Source organism: Dipteris shenzhenensis, chromosome 17 (assembly GCF_047967505.1).
Source record: "Dipteris shenzhenensis isolate YYH24624 ecotype China chromosome 17, Dip_SZ_1.0, whole genome shotgun sequence".
NCBI classification, from domain to species: domain Eukaryota; kingdom Viridiplantae; phylum Streptophyta; class Polypodiopsida; order Gleicheniales; family Dipteridaceae; genus Dipteris; species Dipteris shenzhenensis.
This window is the reverse complement of record NC_141612.1, coordinates 54,714,132-54,740,569: the sequence shown is the minus strand read 5'-3', so window position 1 is coordinate 54,740,569 and position 26,438 is coordinate 54,714,132. Positions and strand designations below refer to the sequence as shown.

At 39.6% G+C, this 26,438-nt stretch overlaps 1 protein-coding gene across 1 annotated transcript; it reads left to right on the top strand.

The window, feature by feature from the left end:
- The first annotated feature begins 7,243 nt into the window (after positions 1 to 7,243).
- On the top strand, positions 7,244 to 8,299 carry LOC147892317 (thymocyte nuclear-like protein). The gene has a single exon (XM_087388939.1). The coding sequence runs from the start codon at positions 7,479 to 7,481 to the stop codon at positions 8,127 to 8,129; it is 651 nt and encodes a 216-aa protein (XP_087245065.1). The 5' UTR covers positions 7,244 to 7,478; the 3' UTR covers positions 8,130 to 8,299.
- The last annotated feature ends 18,139 nt before the right edge of the window (positions 8,300 to 26,438 follow it).

Sequence of the window (26,438 nt, the reverse complement as noted above, 5' to 3'; positions counted from 1 at the left end):
ACTCGCCACAACACTACTAATAGCATACATAGGCAAGGTTGCATTCAACATTGGGGAGACAATGTTCCACTCAGCACAGTACTTTCCACTAATGACACACAAACCAACTCCTCTAGTAGAGGCGCGAGAAGCTTGACAATCTTAGTACATCATACAAAAACCTAAGGTTAGTTGTTTTTTATGAAGCATCACTCATTGGTCAAAGGGTGTTGAACTCTCGCAACACGGCTCTATTCAATCAAACACATTCACACAAAATAATTTGATTGGTTAGATGTCATATCCGTAGTGACCTCTGCCAAGCAAGTCCAGTTAGAGATAGCTTGATCTTCAAACCCCAACCCAAACAACTAGCTTGATTGAGCAATTATATTGGCAAATGCTACAAACTAAGGACAACAATGTGACGAAGAGACAATAGAATCATAGAAATAGGATTAGAATTGTGCAACATACTGATGTTGGACTACCTAAACAACATATTTGATCGCAAAACAGTTCTATACATTGAGGTTCCAAACCTCTTCTTTATGAATGTCCAAAAAGAGAATCACAACCAATACATTTTTCAATAAGCTCCCAAAAATTGCACACATTCTATAGGCAACTGACACAAAGCATAAAACATATAATAGAAAAATTAGGACTCCAAAAGACACGCAAGCAACACTTGTACCTCCACAAAACATTAGCACTGCTAAAGAAAGGAATGATGGTTGAAATATGCGGAGCCAACATACATATTCCTGATGGTCTTGTCAATGGCGCAGATAGTATAAATCAGCAAGCAAGCAATAAAGACCACAAACTCATTGTGACAATCAACAATTGTATGGTGAAACAATATCGCTGATGTTGACACTAATACAACAAATCACCAAGGATTCCACGTGGGAAAAAAAATACCCAATTCATGATCACACTCAAGCAATTCCCAATACAAATAGCAAGAACAATACATAGATCCCAAGGAGTTACAATGAATAGCAAGCACCACATTTGACCCCTAAAAGGTCCAAACTCATGGGCTGATACACACAACACTTCCTTGAGTTGCATCCAGAGACAATCTATTCCTCCTCAATAAGATAGAAAAGAAACGTGACAACATTAGCAAGATGGGATCTCGAAAAAAAAATATACACAATATAGGAAATCCCATATAGTCATCGAATCCTTGAACACTATCTCATTCAAAGCACATTAACATGACTTGTTGCAGATAGGAATCTGCTATCTGTTGACATCTTAGGCCTCTTCGAAACAAAGAATAACAAAACAATGCAATCCTTTCTACCATCTTCAATGCACTTGGCAACTATGGCCTCTCCCTTCTATACAAGGACACACAAATGACAAGCACAACCCTAGTAACGAAACACGTTGAATTAATAAGTGCCACCTTCAGAAACAAACATTTGCCAACATGTATCTGATTAGAACACACACCCATCCAATTCCTGCCCCATCGAAAGGCTATAGTGAAGGCCTGTGATAAGAAGGGAAAAATCTGAATTTCTTTGATGTTCTTTTTTATAATAACAAAAAATGGTCCACGTATGGTCGATTTAATGGAAGAGGTGCCACGTTTTATTGCAAACGAGTGAATGAACGCCGTCGCTTCATTGCCAATGTGATTGTGGATCCTTTCGGTCATTTTCCACGAAAAGCCATGCAAATGTGGACTCCAAAGTTTGTCATCGTGTGGATTGAAGGCGTCGTTCCACCATGATGGGAGAATTCCAATTCATTGTCTCTATTACTTTATATGTGGAATTATGCGCCAGTGGATGCCTATAATAGATTTCATTGCACCAGTGGACGCCTATAACAGATTTCATTGCGAGATTTGTTTGGTAGACCTTTAACTCCTCGCAGCATTCTCTAGCCATAGACGCATGTAGTGAAATTTCATGTTAGATTTTATTGAAGAAGGCTTTTAGTGATACCAGTGAGTATATAGGGGAGGTCTTTGGTGGAGAATTTGTCTCTAAAAGCGGAGATTGACCAAGCAAAGAACACGACTTATTACATTCTCTAGTTTTCTTTTTTTCATTTTGCTTTTCTTTCCAATGCAAGTTTGACTCCTTTACAATGTATTTATGCTATTATATGTAGACTTTGAAAGTTAGATTCTTTTACTTCGTTGTGCTCCCGCCATGCTCACTGCAACTTCGAATAATGGATATTTCCGTGGATCTTTGCGAGTTTCACACAGCTAAACTAGCATCGTTTAGAGGAGCATACCCGGGAACACAGACTTGCTACATTGCTTGGTGTTGTTCATCCCAACAATATCATATGCAAACATGGGCGATATACTACTCAAGTCTCTTTTTTTCAGTTTTGTTGCACTTACGTCACCTTGGATTGACCTACTTTCACATGCTCATAGCAGCACCCCTGATGAATCCATCATAGACCTCACGTAGCATATTTTTCAACAGAATCAAAATCATGTGCTTTGGTTCACGATTACTTGGTCTAGCTCAATGTTGTCTTGCAAGCTGCTTTCAGTGTCAGATGCCTTGATAAATCAAGATTGAGATAAATATTTTCCATTGCGTGTGAAAACTCCTCAGGCATGCACACAATACTTATTGATGAGCTGAAAGTTCCTTGCGAGATCATGCCGCTTTTCTTAAAATAGAAGAAACGTAAGTACACAATGTGGGCAAAAGAGCATCAGTGTTGATGTGTAGCGCACCAACTGTAACTGCTAGGGAAATTGCTATAGAATACTTGTCTTTGTACCCAAATCAAGGGCATTGCATGGAAAACATCTTGAAAAAGGTCTATTGCACAAGAAGGGCCTTAGCAGCAAACCCACACACAAGTTTGCCTCTACAACATCCCAACAAGCAACAAAAAACAACTCGCGAACCAGCAACCTGCATAAGCAAATGGAATGCTAGTCACCTCAAAAGCATCGATGACACACCATCCTTTCCTTGCATTTGTTGTGGGTCTTTGTGATTTAGGTCTAAACTCAAAGGTCTTTCATCGTGAGTACAAGTTTTTTTGGTGAGACAAGACCTTGTAAACACACACGCCTTAGAGGAGGGAAAGCTCATTTGTTCTTTGTGTAACAGATAAGCACGCAAAGGTTTGGTTCCAAGATTTTCTTTACAAAACATTTGCTTGGCTCCAATAGACCACCACACAAGCATGTTGAATGTAGTTGAGATACTTCTCATCGCAATACAAATACCCTTTGCACAAACAAGCGAACCTACGATGGCCAATTCAGCTTAAGAGGCATAATTGTGAATGCTTTCATTGATGTGGATAGAGCACAGCATCTGCTCCCATGTTTTTGAGCGATAGTGCAATAGTGATGGTTGTGGTGAAGCGCAAGTTGTCTTATGCACACAACTATCTGAGCGGTCTTGTACGTCCCACTCTCACCATGAAAGCTTTGCACGAGCTTCTTCAGACTCTGCTCTATGGTGAGTACAAAGTGAGCTTGAATCCAATGTGGGCTGAACACATCCAGTGCACACAGAGAACTGGCGCAAACCCCCACCTCACCGATGGTGCCAACAAGGAAGCAGATTACCTTGTGACTGATACACTTGTGCATGGGATTTACACAGTGCAACAGGTCATGGATTATGAGGACAAAGCTATAACAGTACAAGTTTTTTTTGGAGAGACAAGAGCTTGTAAACACACATGCCTTAGAGGAGGGAAAGCTCATTTGTTCTTTGTGTAACGGACAAGCACGCAAAGGTTTGGTCCCAAGATTTCTTTACAAAACATGTCCTTGGCTCCAATAGACCACCACACAAGCATGCTGAATGTAGTTGAGATATGAGTCATTGCAATACAAATACCCTTTGCACAAATACACGAGCGAACCTACGATGGCTAGTTTGGCTTAAGAGGCATAGTTGTGAATGTTGTCACTAATGTGGATAGAGCACAGCATGTGCTCCCATGTTTTTGAGCGATAGTGCAATAGTGATGCTTGTGGTGAAGCGCAAGCTGTCTTATGCACACAACTATATGAGCGGTCTTGTACGTCCCACTCTCCCCGTGAAAGCTTTACACGAGCTTCTTTAAACTCTGCTCTATGGTGAGTACAAAGTGAGCTTGAATCCAATGTGGGCTGAACACATTCAATGCACACAGAGAACTGGCGCAAACCCCCACCTCACCGATGTTGGTGCCAACAACAAGGAAGCAGATGACCTTACGACTGATACACTTGTGCATGGGATTTACATAGTGTAGCAAGTCGCGGATTATGAGGAAAAAACTATAACAGTCGCTCCATTGGAAGGCTTCAGCCCTTTGAGTATTTTCAAAGACAAAAATTGTGAGGAGCTTCCTTTCCCTAATATATTTTATGGACATGCAAGGTAGTACACATTGCTCAAACACACGCCATACCAAGGCATAGCGCACTGGGAATCGGTCAATAAGGACCATCGATTTGCGCACTCCATAGAGAATCTTTTCTTCAAAACAGTGAAAATCATGGTTGCACAAATTTTGTCTTTAACATGGGTTCGCATGAGAAAAGGCAAGCTCCAGGGGCAATCTATTCTTGCTAAAAATGTGGTGCAAGACACCAACATCGAGTGATTGAACATTGGGTTTCGCGACTTCAACTGCATGCGCACATCAACAGACTACAAGCACAAAAGCTCAAGGACAACCTTTTTGCAATGCTATGCTAACTCAGTGCCCCGACTTTTTTCATCACACTTTTAGCTACCGAGAACACATGGGAGCCCCTCGTTGTGTGCTTACACAAACTTTCCTGGCCCACAAACAATGAGACACCAAGCTTTGATAACATCAGTAGTAGATGTGACCTTGTATGCCTTGATCCTATTACAACAGCGAGATACTATGTCCATAGGTTCCAAGCTATGAAAAGTCTTCTCAATCGAGACCCAACAATCCTCAACAAAGTTGTGGATTTCTTATTTGTCATAGAGTTTCAAAATCACGGCAACCAGCACCAGGCTCGCTGTGGATTTAAGATGCGCTAGTGTATGGGGAAGCCACAAATGGAGAGAGAGAGAATTTCATTAACAAGTTCATAACCGTAGACATCTCTAAGTTTTCCAGTGAGCCCAAAGACATCCAACATTATAAGCACATAAATACATGTAGAAAAAGAGGAGACAATTGCCGTTTTCATTTTCCCATACCACCCATGTGAAGCACGGAGGTGCTGTTTCCATTGCCAAGCAACGAAGTCACAAGAGTAGCAAGAAACAACTTCAAAAAAATTATGTTGGCTTTGGAAAATGGCACCATGCAATTCAAAGACTCGAGTCGTTGCTTGACACATTGCCGTTGTCTGAGGAACACTACATTGAGGCCTTGCAAAGCAACATTGTCCAGCCCACCCTCTTCATCAAAAGACATCCTAAAGACATCTTCACGAACAACTTCAACCCAATAGTGTCCAAGCTTTGGGGAGCTAATACAGACATCCAGTTCATCTTGAACCCACATGGAGCTGCATCATACATGACAAAGGTGGACAAGGCAATAAGTGAAGCCATAAAACAAGCATTTGAGCAATGTATGCAATCAAATGTGCGTGTTTGGTGAGTCGACAACACATTATTAAACATGTAGCACTTGAGTGCACAACAAGTAGTATACTTATCCCTCTCGCTCCCTTTGACTAGCAACACAAGAGAATTTAGCTACATCAACACCAGCCCATTTGAAAATCGCACCATGCTCTTAAAGCGAAGTTCTGAACTTGAAATTATGGACCCTAAAAGTTGTGACGTTTTCTTTGACAACATAATCTTAAAGTACACATGTAGAAATGGTAGCTTTTCACACCTTTACCTCGTAGAATACGTAAGATGGTACTTGGGAAATGATCGTGCGCTAACGAAACACAAGCGCACCAAAATTATTCGCTACAACAATTATAGCAAGCAGAAGCATGCATAGGAACATTATCGTGAGCTTTGTTTGCTTTACTTGCCATTTATAGAGAAAGCGCACACACTAGATGACGAGAACCAAACATGGCATGACATGTACACTACAAACCATGATCTCATTGAAACCAACAAATCAAACTTCACAACAAACATGACAACCCCACTTCTTAAAAGCCAAAGACATACGACATCGCACATGCATCAAAACAATTCGCATTCCATTATCTCGAAGGCGACATGAGGCCTCCACAACGAAATACGTTTGAAAGAGGGTAGCATCTTCGGAAACATGGATATCCCAGATGGTCTCGTCAACAATGTGGGTGGATTTTTCAGATACGCAGACATTGAAAAGCATTCCCCAATTGTGTGGGTTGAGTTCACAAAAGTTGGCAAGAATACATGTCCCACCCACTCCTCTTTATACTCAGAGAACATCCATCCAAACTCACCAAATATCACGCGAATTTCAAATAGGGAAGAACCTCTTGAGTACAGTATGTCGCCTTTAGTTCTCTATACAACCAGCTTCAGCTAGAACGATCCATCGAGCACAAGGGCTATCAATGGACGCAGTAGCCTTTGATCCTAGTAGCAGGATCAAATCCCATGGTTTGGCTTACACGGCCCTATCTCGTGTGCGTGACCCGAACATTCTATATCTGCTATCGCGGTTGAAACTTAAGCACATCAAAGCCAACCCCGTAGTACTACAAGAAATTAGCCAGACGAACCCGTGCTTGGTCATCCAAACAGAAAGACTTTTCACATGGACGTGCGAAGACTTACACACTCCAATCTCTTAACACAAGATCGCTTCAAGCTCATAGAGCTGATATTGTCGCATGCAAGAGCATTTTGTCTGCTGAATTCCTTTGCCTGCAAGAGCTACACTGTCATTCGTCCGAGGACGAGAGCGTTCAAGGATTTCAACATGTCCATGGATTTGGGCACATATTACAAAAGTACCTCCACAATTATTCACAAAGAATTCTACTATGAAAGGGGAGTCGAATGCCTTCACACAATATTGCGTTCAACATGTATTGGGACAATCGCAATTACAAATGTCTACAAATCCCCTAGAGCAAACCCGGAAACTCTAGTCAACATCCTCGACAAGATCACAGACTCAATCATGCTTCGACGATTGACCATATCTCGAAGCAAGACACCTTCGCCTACAAGGGCAGAGCAGGAACCATTCACTCAAATACACGACAATGCCTGCTGCTTGAAAGATGCAGGGCCGAGGGGGGTTGAATGCAATTCATCTTGTTCCTTATTTTAATAAGGATCTTGGGAGGCCTTATGAATGATGTTCTATGATTTCCCTTGCTCTTTTCGTTGAATGCACTCGACACTACTGATCGTTTTGCTCCCTGCACGCTGTAGAGCGGGAGCAGGAGCAGGAGGAGGGACACCGAGTCAAATCGCGCAGCTTCATCCCTCCTCTCAGAACCGAGGAGTACCTATATTTCTCAACCTGCACAGCTTGCTATTGCATGCCTTTTGAGCACTAGGACTGCAGCTTGAGGAGAGAGTGCAGCACCTATGGGCCGCTGGTTGCTCAAAAGCGAGCCCGAAGAATGGTCTTGGCAGCATCAACACTCCAACGGCGGGCTTTCCCATTGGGATGGTGTCCGCAATGCTCAGGCACAGAAAAACCTTCGCTCCATGCTCCTTGGCGACCTCTGCTTCTTCTACCACTCTGGTAAGTCTAAACAGATTGTCGGCATCTCCCGTGTCTGCAAGACTTTCTACCCTGACCCCTCCGATGCTTCCAGCAAGTGTTGTATGGTGGATATTCAGGCCGTCTCTCAATTCCCTCACGCCGTTAGTCTTGAACGCCTCAAAAAGGAAGAATGCCTCAAGGATTTCATCATGTTTCGGCAGCCCAGACTGTCAGTCGTGCCGGTCAGTGACGTCCAATGGGAGCGCATTTGCGAGCTTGCGGAGGAAGAACTCGACAAAGTCCCGAACGAAGACATTAGGACGGAGGAAGTAGCACAAAACAGGTCAAAGGCGTCGAATGTTGGACGTAAGAGAATCAAAGAGCAGAGCAACGATTGTACTGAGGGAATGAACTCACATAGAAGGGACGAACCTGAACAGGAGGATGTATCCTTACGGAGGTCGCGGAGAAAGGCGAATAAGAACAGCGTTACGAACGCAAATGAGAGTAGAGGTAAAAAACCAATCTAACACTGCGGGGCTACAAGGAAATGGCGTGCATTGCAGCTTCTGCGGCTATGTTATGCAATCGCTCGGGGTATTTTTGTTATGCCGCTTTTTCCGTCGCTGCGTGCCGAAGCTGCCGAACTTTTTTGTAAATTTGAAAACATTTTGTTATTAGCGTCTTTTGAGTCTGTAATATGGACGACAAAAACACAAATGCATGCAGCATCATTTTTTGAGTGGCAAGCTAAGGACTGCAATCAATCTCCGTTTTCTCACTGTGCTCTCCTTTGCTTTCTCTTTCTTTTCTTCGGATGTCTTTGATAGCAGTCCCAGTACGCATTATGTTTATACCTGTCTGAGAAGACGAAATCAGATGCCATGTACGCCAACTGTGTCCTTCTAACCTTTCAGTGGGTAAGGGGCATGTCTAAAGGCTTTCCCTGATTGTGGTTGCCTTATGACGGCAGAATGTAATAACTTTTCTATTCTTTGATTGTAACGTCTCACAAAGCATTGCTTTGAGCAACTGCTTAACCTGACTGACTGAACAAAGACAGTCTCCGTCATTTTAGGAACTTCATTTCATACCATTCGCATACTCACTTGACATCTGATTGCATAGAGCAGTTGGGCAGATAAATTTCCCAAGACATTTGACTGTCATATGAACAGAGTTTTGAATGCTGGGAAACCATTGAAATTACGTGGTTGGAAGCCTATTTCTACTTCCCCCTAAAGAGAATGCAGCTACAATTCAGAGTAATTCTTGCATAGGTAGAGCAGCGTGAAAAATATCGTGAAAAGCTGGTTCCAGTGGGGTGATGTATGGTGATATGTTACAATGGTATATAATACATGGGATGAGTATGATCAGCCTCATGGGCAATGATGAGAATGAAAACTGAAAGGTTGCACAATTACTCGTTTTGTGAATGAAAACAAGTACTATGATCAACTCACCACGTGGAAGACTGAGAGCATTTTTCCCCAGTATGGAGATACTGTGTGTATATGGAGAGATGATGCAATGGTATAAAATACATGGGATGAGTCTGATCAGCAGGTTGTATAGTTACACGTTTTGTGAGTGCTATGGTCAACCCATCACATGGAAGAGCGATAGTCTTTGTCCCCAGTACTAATTCACCAACGTTACGTCCACGTAGAGTGCCTCGGATTCATAAGAGGTAGGTTAGACAATTGAAAGACTATTCTCTTCGATTTCCAATTTGCAATCATGCTAATTATCATGAAGTAGAAGAGTGCTTGCTGGGTTGGGTTTTTTTCTTTTTTTCTTTTTTTTTCGGGGGTGGAGAGGCGCAGACATGCCCTCCACCTCTATAAAGGAGGCAACAGTCTGTCATCCACCATTCAGCCATTGAAACCCTTGAGGGCACGTGACAGAGGAAGGGGATACAGCAGGTCGAAGAGCCTCCAGGAATATAGATTTTGATGCTGCAGCTGGTCCAGCCTTAGGCTGTCCAGTGTTGTCCATCTAGGACAAGTTACAGTCCTTGTCCACGCTTTGTGGAGTAAGGTCATGCGCACTTTAGCTGTCTACATTGCTGCGTACCACTACAGACTTGTATGTATATGCGTTCTGGATCACTTGTGTACCCATGTTTGAGGCAGATCTAAGGGTGGTCTATCCACATGGAAGCATGCTACACTGCAGGAGGTTTGCTTACTGCAAGGCTGATGGCCAGTATTGAAGCTCTTGTAATGGCGACTGTCAAGTGCAGAGCTATCATTACATGGTATTCGAGATGGTTCGTGGTTTGTTCTGCTCTCGTCTCAAGCTGAAGGAGACGAGGAGCAAGTCTATTTCTTTCTACTCTGTCCTGACGAGAAGATGTTCATCTTTCTATACAGTTGCATTCATCATTGCCGTTTGGTTGTAGTATTGCTTTCTTGCACCCTGAGACACGTGTATGCATGCATTCCCGAATCTCTATTTTAGTTAAGTTTATGCTTAGATAGCCCGAGTTTCTGTTGAGAGCACCCTCAGACACGTGTATCCATGAATTGGTGTAAATCTCTTTTTAAGTTCAGTTTATAGACTATGTCTTTATGCTCGCCCATGGTGCATTGAATGCATTTGGGCCGTGGGCTGCACATGGGTGGGCAATCTTGCCCATCCGTGATCCTTGGGCTCGCCCAAAGTGAGCTAAGTTTGTAAACACCTTTATGCTTCTACATGGAGGCTAACGAGAGGAGGTACCTCATGTGTCTGTTGTTGCATAAATGAAGAGGATACAAGGTAAGGTAGGCCATCGAAGATGTGCCTTTACTCCAGGAGGGACTCTTCTCTTACAAGGCACAGTACTCATCCATAAGCTATAGTAAGTGTGTGGTTCTTGCTCCACATGCTTAGTATAGTCTCCTTATATTTGGATGCAACAAGCATAGAGACCATATGTGCTTCCGACACACATGCTTACATCTAGCTTTATTGAATAAGGGATGCTAAGATTTGTTAGTCTCATTTCAAGATTCATAGTACACCTTGGATTGACTGTAGACTCAATTATAGAATCAATGAAATTACACAATCCTCACATGCTAGCATAAAGCATCTTAGAGGGCATTCTTGTGACTTAATAGCATGGTTACTTAGGCAAACCAATACCAATGTTGGCATTGCATGTAGTTATCCATAGGTTTTAAAAAAGTAAGAAGGTTAGAAAGTTCTAAACTAGTTTTTGTCACAACCCTATGGCTCTAGTCCTAGAGGCCTCAAGGAGCTAGGGGTGAACTCATTGGTCTTGGATAGTTTTCTCTTGTAGTTTTGTTTAAACTTTTCAAGGCTGATATACTGAGAGAAATCAAGGGCTTAGTAAGCAACTTGTCATGGAATGAGTGATAGTTACCTTAACTGCTTTTGCCTCTGCAATTCTAGCAATACTTTGAAATGTCTCTTCCAGCCAATTAGTGTACCATGAATGAGTCCTAATATCATGCGAAGGTATATGCATAGTTTGACATGCTTTTGTCCTTGTGATGCGCACCCTTTTAATTGCTTTTGCAAAGCTTTGGTGAATATGCAAGCATAATTGACTAGGTTACCCTCCCTCCTTTGCAACGAAAATCCTCAATATATTTCAACCATTTTCTTAATGGGCTATATTCAAACACAATTTGAAAGAAAGGCTAGGTCCCTGTAAATTTTTAATAAAAATTTCTTGCAAGAAAGTGAAACTTCTTTGCCAAAACAAACTATTGCACACAAAGTCATGAAGGGTGATATGTTGTTACTTGTACCATTGAATACACAAGGAATTGCTCCGAGTGATATGTCTTCATGATATATTTCACCTCATCCTCTTGGAAATGTTGTAGTGAAGAGAGAAAAATCTCTCTAAGCCAATTTGGCACAATATCTCTTTCCTTATTCTATCCACTAAATGGAGTTTAAATCTTGTATATCGAATGGGCAGCAAGGTTGCTTTGTGGTTATTGCTTTATTATCATGCAACTTTTGGGAGCAATTGCTTCTTGTGGGACAAAACAATGGAAGTTAAGAGAGGGAATCACCACTTTGGCATGGAACAAGAGACATTGCTCTCCAATTTATTACAATGGAGGTATTTATAATTTATAGAGCCATTGAGTAATTGTTGTCAAGGTCATTTATTGGTCATTCAAGAGGGTCAACTGAGTGTGAACACCATGCAAATGTCCAACACATCTCAAAAACATTAGGTCATTCCCAACTTTGTTATTTTGATCTATGCATATGGATATTGGATTCAGAACCTGCGTGACATCTCTGTTGTAGAAGTATTGGTTCAAAGATGCTTGATTTACTTGAAGGAGCTCCATATGTTTATCTAGGAGGCAATCACCCAATTCTAATAAAAGGAATTGGTGATATAGTAATTCAACTTCCAAATGGTGAGATCAAGTCCATTTGAGATTTGTTGTATGTGTAGAAACTAGCTTATGGATCTCTTATAAGTGTTCTAGGTTATCTTGTTCACCAATTACGAAAATATGGGCATGGATTGTGGGATGGCATTTCTAGAAACTAGTAGTTGTACCCTTTGATAAATATATGTGTGCTTTACACACTGATTCAAACATATGGCACCAAAGTTTTGGTCACCTTTGCTTTAGAGTCATGCAATTGCTACATGAAAAACATGGTCAATGGACTTTCTTTGATCAAGTATAATGAGGCATGCCTTTATGGGAAACAACATAGAGAGCCTTTTCCAAAGGATCAAGACATTAGATCCAAGAAATCCTTCAAACTAAGCATAATGACATTGCAAGGTGGATGCATGATGGTAGGTATGCCATCCATAAATGGTAGCAAATATTTTGCCACATTTATTAATGACGATAGCATAAACTTGTTTGTCTACTTCATGAAAGAAAGATCTAAGCCCTTGGAAAAGTCCTAGGATTTCAAGAATCTTGCAAAATCTAAAAGGCGCTATTGAATCAAATTTCTTTCATTCAACAATGGGGGAGAGGATGCGTGCAAGTCCTTTATTGAGTTCTACAACTAGTGGGAAATACACAAAGAGTTTTCACTGCCTAAAATGTAGCAACAAAATCTTGTCGGAGAAGGGAAAGTTGCACAACTATTGAGCCTAGAAGGAGCATGATGCAGACAAAGGACATGATTCACAAGTATTGGATAGACGTGATGATCAACACTTGGTTAAAGACTAGGATCCTAACACATGAATGAGGAATCTAGCTTCATACATCCAAAGACAAGTCATACACTCTTTTGAATTCCTCTCAAAGATATTCTGCTATAGTCAAGTGGCTATCTTGAGCAAGAGGCTTCACTTTACATCAAGGCACATCAGAGGGTAGTATCTCTTGCTCAACTTTCGATGGCAAAAGAGTCTAAAGTGAACAACAAAAATTACATCAAGTTGCACTGGCATTTCATGAGATCCACCGATGCTTTTATAAGGCATTATAATTCGGAGAGAAGCATGGAGCAAACATAATATTATACCGAGTGTATAGCATCTCAAGATCTTTGAATCAACTACCTATGGTCTTGTGTCATAAGAGTTCGAAGAACGAGAAGAGCACTATGGTTGTGAGCAAGTTACTTGCTTCCCATAATGTGGTGTTTGATGAGAAATAAAAGCATTTTAGTTTCCATAATGGTTATGAAGAATCCAATGGAAGAGTAGACAAGCAACTAGTTGGCAATATCATAGATGTAGAATTGCAAACATCCATGAATGATTAATGTTTGATGACATGCTACCTAGTGTGAGTAGGAGAAGTCAACGGAGTGGGAGACATCCCTTGGTCAATCCCACTATGCAATCTACATATTATAATCCAAATAATGCATTCCATGGCTAGTGTGATTAAGAGCAACAGATCTAAGTTAATGCTAGAAGGGGGAGGGGGGGGGGGGGAGTGGTAGATGAGCTAGTCGGCATTGTCAAGGAAGCCTAAAAGAGAACAAGAAGTCTATATGTGTTAGGTGTTGTGTGGCACCTGTCAAAGGACCTATTAACTTCAAAGAGACACAATCCAAGAGATGGATTAATGCCATGGAAACATAATAGAATGGCATTTCGAAAGATGAGGCTTGGGAGTTGGTAGAACCATACAAGGGAAAGAATGTCATTAGTCTACAAGGTTAAGCACAGAATCTAATGGGAGTATAGACAACTATAAGGCAAGATTGGTGGTAAAAAGATATCTTAGTAGGAGCAAATTGACTATGACGGGACCTTTGCAGCCATTATAAGGCTGGAGACAATCCACCTTATTTTCTCTATTGCATGTAATATGGGCTTGCATTTGCATCAGAGGGATGTTGAGTCTGTATTGCTTAATGGCAAGCTCTACAAGAGGAGGTGTATGTGAGGTAGCTAGAAGGATTTGTGGACGAAAGTGCTCTTAGCAAATCGAATAAAGCATTTTATGGTCCCCAACAAGCTCCATGGGCTTAGTACAACAAGGTTGATACATCTTTCAAAAAGAAAGGTTTGCAAGAAGTGAGCTTGATATTGCAATGTAGGTGAATAAAAATACAGATCTCATAATCATAGCAATCTATGTGGATGATCACATTATAGCAAGCATCAATGACAAACTCCTCTCAAGAAGGTCAAGGCCAATCTTGCAAATAATTTGAAATGCATGATCTTGGATTCTTGCATTATAGTTTGGTTCTTGAGATAGCACAAATAGAGGAAGGCACATTTTTTAGCCAAACAACACATAGCACAAAATGGGGAATGCTATACCTATGAGTACACATATTGAGATTGGGCATAATATACAAAAGTTGAAAAGTGCTTCATGGCTTAATATTTGATTAGCCATCATCTGCATGGTTGGGCATGCATATTTTGAGTGTTAAAAATATGCATCGGTGTTCTTCTAGCATATGTGTGTGTGTCTGATGAGTAACGCAATTGTGCTTGCAAAATTATATATGGATCATATATCATTTACATGGTTGGCATGCCTATTTTCTTGTATCTTACCATGCATCGTGCATGAATGTTAAACAATATGCATCAGCGTATATGTGTGTGTTTTCAATCGGTATGATACTTTACACAAGACTTAATGTGAGTAAGATCCTTGTGATTGCAAATTTTTATGCAGATTAGATATCATCTTCATTATTTCCTTATTTCTTACCATGCATCATGCATGAGTGATAAAAATATGCATAGGTGTGCTTCCAGTGTATATAGGTATATCAGATGGGTATGATACTTTGCAAGCCTTGATGTGGGTATTATCCTTGTGCTTGCAAAGGTTGGTCTGGATCAGGTGTCATTTGTATGGTTGGTCATGCATATTTTCACGTTTCTTACATATGAGTGTTAAAAAATATTGGTGTGATCTCTTTATGGGAGGCACAGTTTTTTTTCTTTGAAGGCATGGGTCCCATAGTTCTTTGAAAATCATCAATGTGATGTGTGCAATTTAAAAAATGTTAAAACAAGGTGTTGTGCTACTCTAAATGCAACAAAATCTATCATGTATCTTTGTACCGTGCTAATTTAGAGCTCTACCAATTTTGATCCCATTCTGACCACCATTGTCCAACATCCCCATGTAATACTAAGGTGGGTGGATTGACACGCATGCACATAATAAAAGAGTGCATATGCAACCCATTTATGGGACAAGATTTAGTACAATGCTTGTTCCCATAATTTTGTGGAGACACACAAAGTCTTGTCTCATTTGAAAAAAGCATACGCACCCTAAAACAAGGTCTTGCGCTAATCTAAAATTTAAAAAAACCTATCATGAATCCTTTTCCCATATTGATTTAGAGGCCTATGAAGTTTGGTCCCATTTCGACCACCAATGCCCAACATCTTCATGCAGTGCCAATGTGGGTGGACCAACATGTGTCCTGATGCATGCCACTAGGCTAGTGTCCTAGAGGAACACCACGTCTTGTCCCATTACAAGACATGGAGCCTTGTGTATGACATTAGTGTGCGATTTCAAAAAGCATATGCACCGTAGGACAAGGCCTCATGTTATTGCACATTTTGGTCCCAATTACAAGACACGGAGTCTTGTATTTAAATATAGACATCTTTATGGGACAATATTTGTTATTGTGCTTGGTCCCATAGTTCCCTGGAGGCACACTAAGTCTTGTCCCATTACAAGACACAAAGCCCTGCATTTGGCCTTAGCCTAATAAAATCCTTTAGCCATGTTTGAGGTTAATAAAAGCATATGCATTCTATAACAAGGGCTACTCAAAATGCAGTGAAACTAGTGTGAATCTTTGTCTCGTTGTGATTTAGAGGCCTACCAAATTTAGTTCCATTCTGACCACTAATGCCCAAAGTCCTCATGCAATACCATGTTGGTGGACCCACACATATCCCATTGCATGTCACTAGGAGCATAATAAAATAGTGCATATGCTTACCTCTATATGGGACAAGATTTTGCAAAGTGCATGATCGCACAGTTCCTAGAGGCACACCAAGTCTTGTTCTATTTCAAGACATGGAGCCATACATTTAGCCTTACCCTAACAAAAATCCATAAGCAACAATGTGTGTAGCTTAAAAAAAGCATACGCACCCTAAAACAAGGCCTCTTGCTACTCCAAATTTAGTGAAACCTAGCCTCAATCTTTGCCCCATCCTAATTTAGAGGCCTACCAATTTTCATCCCATTTTGTTAACCTGTGCTTGGAAAGTTTGTGTGGGACCTTGTACATGTCATTCAAATTACAAGATTAATCATTCAAAAGTTAATCATATTATGCTTCTCATGTGCCGAAATTCCACAACCTAATAGATGTCATCAGCCTTGTAACTCTATCAACACATGGGCATGACAGAAAAATGTATTGCTTCAAATTTTAATAAAAAGTCTAAAATGCATTATACAAGCATTGATATTTTAGTTGCTATTTCTGGTGATATTAGAACCAAATAAGTAGATTGCATGTTTTCTTGAAGTCTAGAGATGTATCAACAAAAATAACGATGTTAATATTGATGAAAATTTTGATGTTGCGTTGAGGTAAACTCACTGTTGATGCCACGCTCTCATTTCTTGCCTTCAAAGTCATATAGCTCCTTTCTCTCACCCCTCCAAACTTTTGACCCACCTCCTACACATACCCTATGTCAGACACATCTGGAGAGGGCTCAAATAACTCCTATCTTCTCTTAAAATGTTCAAGGTGATTTTTGTGTCTATGTTTCCATTTCCTCTCTTTTATCCTTGCATGTTTAGTTTCAAGCTTTGTCTTTACATGAACAAGGAGAAGGGGAGGAGAAATATATTGGGGAGAAGAGGACGAAGAGGAATCATGGAGGGAAAGGATGAATGGAGGGAGGAGGAGAGGGAGAAGGATGCCTCCTCTTTGACCTCTTCTTCTCTCTCTTTCCTCCTCCCTTCATTCTCCCTTCCTTACGTTTCTTCCCCTTCAACTTTCATTCTCCCCCTTCGTAGGTTCTTCCTTCCATCTCTTTCATGATTGCAGCTTAAAGAAAGCTATTTGGTTTGAGGGAAGTAGCTACACTAATTGTGAGTAAGGCTCCTAGTTGTTGAAAAAAACTCCATCAAGTATTCAAGGTGAGTCTTGTGTCTATATTTTGCATTCTCTTTTTCATACTTGCTTGTTTGGGTTAATGCTTCATTTTTACATAAAGAAGAAGAAACAAGAAGATGATTCATAAAGGGAGAAGAGAAGGGAGAGTATTGATGAAGGGGAGAAGATGAGGGAGAGGAGAGGAGGCCTCCTCTTTGACCTCCTCTTCTCTCCCTTCCGCCTTCCTCCTTCCTCCATTCTCCATCTCCTTACTCTTCTCCCCCTTCCTATTTTCTTCCTTCTCACCCAATTCATGCTTGCAAATTGAAGAAAGCTATTAGGTTTGAGGGAAAAGAGGAGGTAGAGAGAATGGAGGAGATGGAGAGAGGAATATGACTCTTTTTCTCTCCATCTCCTCCATTTTTTTTCTTCTATCCTCTTTTCTTCCTTCCACTCTTCTTCTATGCCTATTTGCATATACTTTCCTCCCTTTCTCTTTTCTTCTCCCTCCCCATTTGAAACTACAATGTGTTTGCACAATGTACCTTTGGAAAGCAAGACCTCAATTGATGATTCAATAGGAGGAAAAAGGGGATCGAACACCACTTCAAGTAGTAGCAAGGAGAAGGTGCATAAGTTGCTTGCAGGTTCAAACCCCTCCATAAGGGAGGACCATTTGTGATAATCTGCAAAGAAAAGGGCAAACCATTATGACGGCCATGGCTATGGTTTGATGATTTGGCCATGGCTCTAGTTTGATGACTTACAAAGCAAGCACCTAAAGACTATCTACAATGGTCGCAACTCCTAGCTCGACTCCTAGCTCAAATAGTAGACCTATGACTTGAGCATCCAACTAAGCACGGCAACAACAACTAAGCAGTAGCCGCTCAGCACCACAAAGGTCGACCCATACAAGGCAACACCAGCATAGCCGACTCAGTTGGCAGTAGTGACCAGTGAATGCAAGCAACGCAATAGTAGCTGATAGCAACGCCTCAAAGCAACGACACTTGACAAACTATTTTTGTCAACCAACATTGATTGACTAGCGAAATATGTTAGAGTGTGATAATTAGTCTTCACCCTGAAGTAACGACATACTGATGAACTTTACTTTTTCAAAAATACGATGACATTTTGCAGCTCAAGGAAATTCCAAACTCCCAACTATCTTATTAACCTCTCTATAGCGAGTATCTCCCAGCTCTTTAGGCCAGTCTGATGAACTATCACAGACCTCAACATACACTCTTCTCACCAATTGCTTAATACTCTCTGCTTGCTTGTATGCCCATAGTAACTCCTCCTTTCGTTGGGGGTCCTCCCTTAAAGGAATAGGAAAAATGATAGCCATGGAAATGAATATTCACCCTATCTGTTGCCTCCTTATCAAGTAGCCAGTTACAAACCATGTCCTCCTTGTAGCTATTTTCCTCCCTCATCTCTGGGTCTATTTTGCGAGGAGGTCATCCAACATATTCTTAGATAGAATGTGAGCATTCCAAAGTCTTTTGGATATGCCATAAATTTATAGCAGGTGGATCAATGTATAGAGTTTTGGGGCTAGATTTCATAATGGGCTCTTAGTTGTGCTTGCACTACACTTAAATAGGGAGAGAGTTCATTGAGCCTGGCTTTCTCATTCTTCTTTCATACAAATTGGCATGTCCACCTCTCATCATTCGATTGTTATCGAAATCTTTAATCTCACATTAGTTGTTTATCGAAATATTTCGTCTCACATTATGGTCCTTGGCCTATCAAACGATACTATCTAGTCACACAGCTAAGAAAGCATCACTTCAGTCACTTTGGAAATATTATAATATTGCATACATATACATATACATATACATATACATATACATATACATATACATACATACATACATACATACATACATACATACATACATACATATATACATATATATATATATATATATATATATATATCTTAACAACTACACCTACATTGAAAAATGTGAATCCCATAACATCCACGAGAGAGAGAGAGAGAGAGAGAGAGAGAGAGAGAGAGAGTGATTTTGTATGTGGTTTAATAGCTATACTCCACATTTGAAAGAAGACTCAAATCAAGAGTCATTCTTTCTTATCGACATGAGCATTTTTTAAAGTGGAAATATGAAGCTTAGATAGAGAGTTAGAGAGAGAGAGATAGACAGAGAGAGAGAGAGAGAAAGAGAGGCGAGGAGGTATATGAAATGCGCGTGCGCACACCCCCCGCCCCCCATATTCTTGAATATAGTTTTCTAATTCTTTGGTCACTTAGATTCTTGAGAGGGGAAAATTGACGTAAGAATCATTTATAAAAAAAAGATATTGAGGCGAGAGAGAGAGAGAGAGAGAGAGAGATGGAAAAATATAATGGTGGCTAGAAGTGAAATATGTTTTTCTATTAGTTAGAGACAAGCTACATTTTCAAAATCATCGAAACCATTATAATCCTATAATTCATGGACGCTTACATTCTTGGGAGGGGAAAATTGAACTAAGAACCCTTGAAAAGGATATAAAGCCAAGCGAGAGAGAGAGAGAGAGAGAGAAGCAATGGATTTTCAATCTATCTTATGAAGCTACATTTGCATCAGTTAAGACAAGCTACATGTTTCGAAATAATCGAAACCATTCTAATCATATAATTCATGGATGCTTAAAAAGGATAATGGAGGTGAGAGAGAGAGAGAGAGAGAGAGAGAGAGAAATATAATGGTGGCCGGAAGTGAAATAAGTTAGTGTATTAGTTAGAGACAAGCTACATTTTCAAAATCATTGACACCATTCTGATCTTATAATTCGTGGATCGTTAGATTCTTGGGAGGGGAAAATTGAATGAAGAACAATTTTTCAAAAAAGATAATAGAGGTGAGAGAGAGAGAGAGAGAGAGAGAGAGAGAGAAATTGTGGCCGGAAGTGAAATACATTAGTCTATTAGTTAGAGACAAGCTACATTTTCAAATCATCAAAACGATTTCGATCCTATAATTCGTGGATGCTTAGATTCTTTGGAGGGGAATACTGAATTCTTTGGGCACTTAGTGAGAGGGGAAAACAGAAGCAAGAACCTTTTTTTAATAAAAAATTAGAGGAGAGAGAGAGATAGAGAGACAAAGAAGCAATGGATTTTCTATCTATCTTATGAAGCTACATTAGCATCAGTTAAGATAAGCTACATGTTTCGAAATTATCAAAACCATTTTGATCTTATAATTTGTGATGCTTAGATTATTGGAAGGGAAAATTGAACTAAGAACCATTTAAAAAAAAAGATAATGGAGGAGAGAGAGAGAGAGAGAGAGAGATGAAAAAATATAATGGTGGCCTAAATTGAAATATGTTTTCAAAATCATGGAAACCATTCTGATCCTATAATACGTGGACACTTAGATTCTTGGGAGGGGGAAATTGAATTAAGAACCCTTGAATATTGTTGTCTTATTCTATGGACACTCAGATTCTTGAGAGGGGAAAACTGAAGCAAGAACCATTTTTTAAAAAAGGTAATGGAGGCAAGAGAGAGAGAGAGAGAGAGAGAGAGAGAGAGAGAGAGAGTAGTGATGGATTTATCAATCTATATGTTGAAGCTCATTTGCATCGTTTAAGACAAGCTACATTTTTTAAGTCATCGAAAACATTCTGATCTTATAATTGGTGGATGCTTAGATTATTGGGAAGGGAGAATTGAACGAATAACCATTTTTTTTAAAAGATAATGGAGGCGAGGGGGGGAGAGAGAGAGAGAGAGAGAGAGAGAGAGAGAGAGAGAGAGAGAGATAATGGCGACTGAAGGTGAAACAAGTTAGTCTATTACTTAGAGACAAGCTAATTTTCAAAATCATTGAAACCAATTTGATAGAGAGAGAGAGAGAGAGAGAGAGAGAGAGAGAGCCATGTATGGTTCACTTAGCTTTACTTTTTTTTTTGGGTTGTTTTTCTTATAGGTTCTTGATTTTGTTGTTGGACTAGCTTGTCTCCACAACTTATGTTTACCCAGGTAGGTGATTGGTTTTTTACCAATTGCCCTTGCTTTCGATTTGGAATTCTTTGTTTTCTTAGGGCACATGTGTGTGTGTGTGTGTGTGTTGTTTAAGACTTCTCACAAAAAAAGTGTGTTGTTTAAGACAAGCTACATTTTCAAAATCATTGAAACCATTCCGATCTTATAAATCGTGTATGCTTAGATCCTTGGGAGCGAGAAACTGAACTAAAAACCCTTCAATATTGTTGTCTTATTCTATGGATGCTTCAATTCTTGATAGGGGAAATTTGAAGCAAGAACCATTTTGTAAAAAAGGTAATGTAGGCAAGAGAGAGAGAGAGAGAGAGGGTAGTGATGGATTTATCTATCAATATGTTGAAGTTACATTTGCATCATTTAAGACAAGCTACATTTTCAAAATCATCCAAGCCATTCTGATCTTATAATTCATAAATGATTAGATTATTGAGAGGGAAGAACTGAACTAAGAACCATTTTTTAAAAAGGTAATGGAGACGAGAGAGAGAGAGAGAGAGAGAGAGAGAAGTGAAATAAGTTAGTCTATTAGTTAGAGACAAGGTACATTTTCAAAATCATTGAAACCATTCAGATCTTATAATTCGTGGATGCTTAGATTCTTGGGAGGGTAAAACTAAACTATAAACCATTTTTTTAAAAAGATAATGGAGTCAAGAAAAAGAGAGAGAGAGAGAGAGAGAGAGAGAGAGAGAGAGAGAGAGAGAGAGAGAGAGAGAGAGAGAGAGAGAGAAATAATGGTGGTGGCTGGAAATGAAATAAGTTAGTCTATGTTTAGATTATATATTTACTTACATAGAAGGGTAGCTCTCTGTTTAGGTTCACACATATGTATGTCAAACCATTTATGTAGACTTGCATTGCAACTGTGTTGAGGTTCTCACACATGTTTGTCAAACCATTTATGTAGACTTCCATTGCAATTGATTGAGGGGAATACTGAATTCTTTGGGCACTTAGTGAGAGGGGAAAACAAAAGCAAGAACCTTTTTTTAATAAAAAATTAGAGGAGAGAGAGAGATAGATCTTATAATTTGTGATGCTTAGATTATTGGAAGGGAAAATTGAACTAAGAACCATTTTAAAAAAAAAGATAATGGAGGAGAGAGAGAGAGAGAGATGAAAAAATATAATGGTGGCCTAAATTGAAATATGTTTTCAAAATCATGGAAACCATTCTGATCCTATAATACGTGGACACTTAGATTCTTGGGAGGGGGAAATTGAATTAAGAACCCTTGAATATTGTTGTCTTATTCTATGGACACTCAGATTCTTGAGAGGGGAAAACAAGAACCATTTTTTAAAAAAGGTAATGGAGGCAAGAGAGAGAGAGAGAGAGAGAGAGAGAGAGAGAGAGAGAGAGAGAGAGGGAGAGAGAGTAGTGATGGATTTATCAATCTATATGTTGAAGCTCATTTGCATCGTTTAAGACAAGCTACATTTTTTAAGTCATTGAAAACATTCTGATCTTATAATTGGTGGATGCTTAGATTATTGGGAAGGGAGAATTGAACGAATAACCATTTTTTTAAAAAGATAATGGAGGCAAGGGGGGGAGAGAGAGAGAGAGAGAGAGAGAGAGAGAGATAATGGCGACTGAAGGTGAAACAAGTTAGTCTATTACTTAGAGACAAGCTAATTTTCAAAATCATTGAAACCAATTTGATCGAGAGAGAGAGAGAGAGCCATGTATGGTTCACTTAGCTTTACTTTTTTTTTTGGGTTGTTTTTCTTATAGGTTCTTGATTTTGTTGTTGGACTAGCTTCTCTCCACAACTTATGTTTACCCAGGTAGGTGATTGTTTTTTTACCAATTGCCCTTGCTTTCGATTTGGAATTCTTTGTTTTCTTAGGGCACATGTGTGTGTGTGTGTGTGTGTGTGTGTGTGTGTGTGTGTGTGTGTGTTGTTTAAGACAAGCTACATTTTCAAAATCATTGAAACCATTCCGATCTTATAAATCGTGTATGCTTAGATCCTTGGGAGCGAGAAACTGAACTAAAAACCCTTCAATATTGTTGTCTTATTCTATGGATGCTTAGATTCTTGATAGGGGAAATTTGAAGCAAGAACCATTTTGTAAAAAAGGTAATGTAGGCAAGAGAGAGAGAGAGAGAGAGAGAGAGAGAGAGGGTAGTGATGGATTTATCTATCAATATGTTGAAGTTACATTTGCATCATTTAAGACAAGCTACATTTTCAAAATCATCCAAGCCATTCTGATCTTATAATTCATGGATGATTAGATTATTGAGAGGGAAGAACTGAACTAAGAACCATTTTTTAAAAAGGTAATGGAGACGAGAGAGAGAGAGAGAGAGAGAGAGAGAGAGAGAGAGAGAGAGAGAAGTGAAATAAGTTAGTTTATTAGTTAGAGACAAGGTACATTTTCAAAATCATTGAAACCATTCAGATCTTATAATTCGTGGATGCTTAGATTCTTGGGAGGGTAAAACTAAACTATAAACCATTTTTTTAAAAAGATAATGGAGTCAAGAAAAAGAGAGAGAGAGAGAGAGAGAGAGAGAGAGAGAGAGAGAGAGAAATAATGGTGGTGGCTGGAAATGAAATACGTTAGTCTATGTTTAGATTATATATTTACTTACATAGAAGGGTAGCTCTCTGTTTAGGTTCACACATATGTATGTCAAACCATTTATGTAGACTTGCATTGCAACTGTGTTGAGGTTCCCACACATGTTTGTCAAACCATTTATGTAGACTTCCATTGCAATTGATTGAATAAGGACATTCAAAATTAGTTGGCTCAATTGTGAGCCTCAGATTATTCTTTGGCATTGTGTGGCCCAATTGAGTTGACTTGTCGGAGCTTTTTCCTCTAGAGCAAGAATTTAGTGTAGTATTATTTGCAATGTAGAAGTAGAAAAAGAGATGGAGAGAGAGAGAGAGAGAGAGAGAGAGAGAGAGAGAGAGAGCCATGTTTTTTTTTGGGTTGTTTTTTTGGCAGGTGGTTGATTTTGTTGTTGGACCACCAGCACTAGCTTCTCTCCACAACTTTTGTTTACACAAGTAGGTGATTATTGTTTTACCAATTGTCCTTCTATTTGGAATTCTTTGCTTCCTTAGGGCACAATGTGTGTGTGTGTGTGTGTTTGCATCATTTAAGACAAGCTACATTTTCAAAATCATCGAAACCATTCCGATCTTATAATTCGTGGATGCTTAGATTCTTGGGAGGAGAAAACTGAACTAAGAACCATTTTTTTAAAGAGAGAGAGAGAGTATCAATGGATTTATCTATTGATATGTTGAAGCTACTTTTGCATCGTTTAAGACAAGCTACATTTTCAAAATCATCCAAACCATTCTGATCTTATAGTTTGTGGATGATTAGATTATTGAGAAGGAAGAACTAAACTAAGAACCAGTTTTTAAAAAAGATAATGGAGGCGAGAGAGAGAGAGAGAGAGAGAGAGAGAGAGAGAGAGAGAGAGTAGCGATGGATTTATCTATCGATATGTTGAAGCTACATTTGCATCGTTTAAGACAAGCTACATTTTCAAAATCATCTAAGTCATTCTTATCTTATAATTTGTGGATGATTAGATTACTGAGAGTGAAGAACTAAACTAAGAACCATTTTTTAAAATAGATAATGGAGGGGGGAGAGAGAGAGAGAGAGAGAGAGAGGAAAAATATAATGGTGGCCAGAAGTGAAATAAGTTAGTGTATTAGTTAGAGACAAGGCCATGATGTGGTTGGACAAGTAATGACCAAAGTTAATTGTATCTTTCCTAGGAGCTACATTGTGTGTGTGTGTGTGCGTGTGTGTGTTTGCATCATTTAAGACAAGCTACATTGCGATCTTATAATTCATGGATGCTTAGATTCTTGGGAGGGGAAAACTCAACTAAGATAATGGAGGAGAGAGAGAGAGAGAGACAGAGAGCCATCTAAAGTTCACTTAGCTTTACTTTTTTTGGGGGTTTTTTTTCTTGTAGGTGCTTTTGTTTTTGTTGTTGGACCAGCACTAGCTTCTTTCCACAACTTTTGTTTACCGAGGTAGGTGATTATTTTTTTACCAATTGCCCTTGCTTTCTATTTGCAATTCTTTGCTTCCTTAGGGCACATTGTGTGTGTGTGTGTGTGTGTGTGTGTGTTTGCATCGTTTAAGACAAGTTACATTTTCAAAATCATCGAAACCATTCCGACCTTATAATTCGTGGATGCTTAGATTCTTGGGAGGCAAGAGAGAGAGAGATAGAGAGAGAGAGAGAGAGAGAGAGAGTAGCAATGGATTTATCTATCGATATGTTGAAGCTACATTTGCATCGTTTAAGATGAGAGAGAGAGAGAGAGAGAGAGAGAGAGAGAGAGAGATAATGGTGGTGATTATTTTTTTATCAATTGTCCTTGCTTTCTATTTGGAATTTCTTGCTTGCTTAGGGCACATTGTGTGTGTGTGTGTGTGTGTGTGTTGGTTTAAGATAAGCTACATTTTCAAAATCATCGAAACTATTCTGATCTTATAAATTGTGGAGCTTGGATTCTTGGGAGGGAAAAACTGAACTAAGAACCATTATTTAAAAAAGATAATGGAGGCGAGAGAGAGAGAGAGAGAGAGTAGTGATGGCTTTGTCTATTGATATGTTGAAGCTACAGTTGAATTGTTTAAGACAAGCTACATTTTCAAAATCATCCAAAGTTAATCGTATCTTTCCTAGGAGCATCTTGATGAGCTGGCAGTATGTCTAGAGACAAGCTAGCACCCTCTGCCCTAAGTGATCTAATCTAGCCTCCCTTTTGAGAAGTAAGCCTTGCTTCTCAACGAGAGCAAAGGATCAAGTATGTTTCATGTCATGTGGGCTATAACCATGAGAACTAACCTTGAGACATGAGGTGATTGGATGATAGGTGGGGCTACACCGAGAGAGAGAGAGGGATAGGGGATGGAAAAATATAATGGTGGCCGGAAGTGAAATAAGTAAGTGTATTAGTTAGAGACAAGTCCATGATGTGTTTGGACAAGTAATCACCAAAGTTAATCGTATCTTTCCTAGGAGCATTGTGATGAGCTAGCAGTATGTCTAGAGACATGCAAGCACCCTCTACCCTAAGTGATCTAATCTAGCCTCCTTTTTTTTAAGTTAGCCTTGCTTCTCAACGAGAGTGAAGGATCAAGTATGTTTCATGTCATGTGGACTAGTCATGAGAACTGACCTTGAGATGTGAGGCGATTGGATGATAGGCAGGGCTACACTAAAAGAAAGAGAGAGAGGGAGAGATGACGGAAAAATATTATGGTGGCC

Bases quoted from the DNA above. Each gene is read 5' to 3' on its own strand.
- LOC147892317 (XM_087388939.1), top strand. From the start codon at position 7,479: ATGGGCCGCTGGTTGCTCAAAAGCGAGCCCGAAGAATGGTCTTGGCAG.